General features: G+C 40.3%; 1 protein-coding gene across 1 annotated transcript in view; it reads left to right on the top strand.

The window, feature by feature from the left end:
* The first annotated feature begins 1,476 nt into the window (after positions 1 to 1,476).
* Positions 1,477 to 4,093, top strand: part of LOC104406057 (netrin-G1) — a 60,226-nt gene continuing 57,609 nt past the window's right edge. Inside the window, exon 1 of the mRNA XM_010014933.1 lies at positions 1,477 to 1,722. Within this exon, the coding sequence (XP_010013235.1) occupies positions 1,477 to 1,722 (246 nt within the window). The remainder of the gene's footprint in view (positions 1,723 to 4,093) is intronic.

The following is a 4,093-nucleotide window of genomic DNA, read 5'->3' as shown; positions in this document are numbered from 1 at the left end:
GGAATCCTCCTCCCACAGAGAGCACAGAACCCAGGCAGCCCATCCTCAGCTGGCATGGGCACATGCTGAGAGAAATGAAATGAGGTTCCTAGCCCTGGTTTCCCTTTTCTGTGTATAGGGTACTTATCCTGTGTTTGCAGTTTCCTGTAGTTTGTATTTTTACCTGTGTTTTTCAGCAAGTGTACATTTTAAGTAATAATAACGTCCTAGGATTTTTTACCTGTAATGATATGATTGAGGTGATACAAACCAGGGGAATTTCTAGTTGCTTTTCTGAAGAGAGTAAAGGGGATATATCTGCTGTGAAAGAAATACTAGAGTACACAGGTACCCCGAAAACCTCGGAAAATAAGATGCAGAGTGGGAAGCATCCTTATAAAAAGCTACAAATAAACTATTATCTTTATTAGTAGTTTGTCCCCAGTGTGATCAGTAAATCACAGTTCAAAGGGAAAAAAAAAGTGCAAAGCTCTTCCAATGCTAATGAGAAATTTCAAGGAAACAGAAGTGTGCTTACAGTATCTTTGTTACTCTTCCAAAGGCTCTTTTGGACCTCGCTGTGGTCCTCTTGCCAAGATACCATCTGTACCTGGTAGCCCTGATACCAATCTCTGTGTCACTTTAATAAAAGTGCTGCTACTGCCCCATGGCGCTGAGCTGCTTGCTCCCCTGACTGCCTGCCTGCATAATCTGGGCAATAGTCTGAGTTCAGTATTTTGCTCTCTGGTTTTGCTAGGGTGAAAATACAGTTTTGGAAGCAGAAACTAGTAACTCACCTGGAACATTATAAATCTGTCTTTGTTAGAGAATAGTTAAATCCGTCATGTCAAAGTACTTTTCACTGTGAATGGTTCTGGTAGTTTGTTCATTCTAGCACAGCACCTATGGTAAAGGTTATCCATATTATAGCAATTTGCTTTATATTGCATCAAACCTCCAAAATGTCAACATATCATATATTTTGTAATGCATTGATTCTTGGACAATAACTCTAATTCTTATTGTTTCTAAAAGGGTGCTGGTGCCAGAAAAAAAGAATGATTGATGGGAAACAGACACCAGCCTGCAGACACTCATCCTTTTGCTTCAGATACTGATTTATCAGTGCGTCTGGGCATCCCCTGCAAGCCCTGAACACGGAAGATCACTCAGGGTTATCGACAGCGTAGCTGAAGACCTGCAACTTCACAAATTATTATCTGCTATTGGACATCTTTTACAAGAAGCCCTGACAGATAAGTTATAAGACAAAGGACAATCACTGTGTTGCTGCGAAAGGTTATCATCGTGGTCTGGGTGGCTTCTACCAAAGCCTACAACTTAGCAAAGCAAACATCCGATCCTAATGCTTCATGTCTGAGTTGGAACCTATTTTATAAAATATATACATGTATATGTAAATATATGTATCATCTATAGACTGCACGTACACCAGTACTAAGCATCCTTACGAAGGTGACATAAAAGGATTTAGAAATGTATTTGTCAAGATTTCTGTCACTTCACGCCCTCTGGGTTACCGTATCCTCCGTGATGCAGCACTACCCTTCCGTGTGGGGACACTATGATGTGTGTAAGACTCAGATTTACACAGAAGAAGGAAAAGTATGGGATTACATGGCCTGCCAGCCGGAAGCCAGAGACATGATCAAATACGTAAAAGTGACTCTGGATCCCCCAGACATAACATGTGGAGATCCTCCTGAGACTTTCTGTGCAATGGTAAGGCATGCTTTTAATTTTGCTTAATTAGTGGGTACATATTTGTGATAGATGGCTTCAAAACGGAAGCCCTAGAGTGCACATGTAATTACCCAAGAAAATCTGCATCGTGTTCCGAATGTGAAAGGTTCTGCTGAACAAAATGCTGAGCAGTACATTAAGCTGGGCAATGAGATGTTCTACTTATGGGGACCTAACTTGACCTCATCTGAATTCGGTGTCTCTCTGGGCCAACTTTTAACGACTTAAAAGAAAGCAGCATAAAGCTCCTAGTGCGCTAACCTGTAACTGGGTTGTGTTTGCCTAGACCACAAAAGAATTCAGTGAATTGGTTCCAGTACACTCACCTGAAAGCATCATAGTGTGATGTAATATTCAGCATCATTTCCCAACATGAGACCACTGTTAGAAACTCAAACTACAGAAGCTTAAAAAGTGGTGGTGGGAGATGGGCTGGTGGAGCTTTTCCAGCAAGCCTATGCAGCTGCAGGCAGCACTGCTGGAGCATTGCTACTGCGCACAGCAGGTGTGTACCAGCAGATCCATACCTGCGTGTATGGACACTGCACCAAGAAACACCTTCAGGCAGGGGACCGCTCTGCCAGCTACTCACAGCTTTCTTCTTTAACTGAAACTGTAAGCATCCAAGCCAACTATAAGAGACCAAAGCAAAGCTACTTAATTTACATGCTCCTAAAATTACAGACTTGTTTTGGAAATGTTTGGCTTGGTAAATAATTGTACAGGTATGAGAAACCAGACAGACAGTGTATATATTGACCTTTTAAAGCTGTGCTGCTCCCAAGTGTTTCATAGAGCGTGCTGTAAGAAGTCATTTAAGTTAAAGAAAATCTTCAACATGTACGTAACTTGTTTCTTCTCACAAACACAGAGAAATTATTTTCTTTGCCATGGAATGTTTCTGCTAAATACTGAGTGGAAAATACAGTATTCCTTGACTAGAAAATTTGTGTTTGAGATGCAAAACATATGTACTTAGAGCTATTAATAAAGTGCTGGAAGCTTACATCACATTACCTACGTACTTCAGATTTGAAAACCCAGTGAGTTCTGGTAAGTGAGGTTATCATAACTGAGAAAAGTCTAAAGACATTAATTTGCCTGTGTACGAATCATCATTGCTGTGTGACAGCATCCCCACAGGAAAGAAATTGTCTTTTAAATGCCTTATGGCATAATTTTTAACCACTACTCATCTGTAAGGAGTTCAGGTCCAACCACACGTACATTTAGGGCATTATGTGCATGCATGCAGCTGCTTCCCACGTACATTAATAGCTACGTGATAAATTGCGGAGCTACGTGAATAAATTACATTCACAGTGAACCTTTGACTGCACCTCTTGCTCTCTGCCCAGTAATCCGTCTCTGCTGATATGGTTTTGACACTGTAAACCTCAGAGCGGCTTCAAGCAGCCACCGTTTAAAAACAAATAAAAGCAACGTACCCCACGTAATATGGTCTTTTTTCTTTATCTTGAGATGTATTTTCTCCCTCAGAATAGTAATAGCTGTGGTTTAGCCCTCAACCAGTGATGTTTAGTCACTCACCATGTACTCAATAAGAAAAGTTGTTCTCTTAGTGCAAAAGAAACTGGCCAGCAAAATTTGTTTCTTCCTTTTAGTGCAGATAAACACTGCAGCAGTTCTTTAGTAATTTTTTAAGTTTCTGAAGGCCTTGGTTGTCAGTCTAGTCTCTAGTTAGAATAATGATTTTTAACAAAAAATGTTAAAAAAAAAAATAAAATGATGTCAGAACTCCCCTGAAAATGTTTGACCTAGCAAGGTCCCTGATGCTGTGATGGGGAATGGAAATTTGCATAGGAATGACCTGAGGTTACAGCCGTACCTCACTTGCTGCTTAAGCCCTTGAGATGCAGAAGGCCACCAGAATACTGACACAAGAATTAGAGAAAGAGAAAGAACTGGGGAGAAGGACAATGCACATGAGGATCTGTATTTAGTGATGTGAACATAGAGTGATTAACTCCTACATGATATGCCGTTGTACTTGCTTTCAGTATAGACGTATATTGTGCATAAACACTATATTCAGATATGCATTGGTAATGGCTTGACTTACTTGAAACGTTAGGAGAGTGACAGAAATGCTTGATATTCCTGAAGTACTGCACAGCGGCAGAGCACTCGCATTCCTAAAAATGCTTTATGTCTATCTCTACTATAGCTACATGCAGAAATTACATTTTTCCTTCCAAATGAGGTTTTACATATTTTTAGGGCAGACCCTTTGGCATTTCCTCGTGAGATCTTTTATTTTTGTGTTCATTTTTAACTTTAGAAATTTAGTTAAGAAGATAGCAACGACATACTTGGAGAAGGTGGGCAG

The sequence above is a fragment of the Nestor notabilis genome, unplaced genomic scaffold (genome assembly GCF_000696875.1).
Source record: "Nestor notabilis isolate BGI_N333 unplaced genomic scaffold, ASM69687v1 scaffold25095, whole genome shotgun sequence".
Lineage (NCBI taxonomy): Eukaryota > Metazoa > Chordata > Aves > Psittaciformes > Psittacidae > Nestor > Nestor notabilis.
This window is presented reverse-complemented; position numbering and strand designations above follow the sequence as displayed.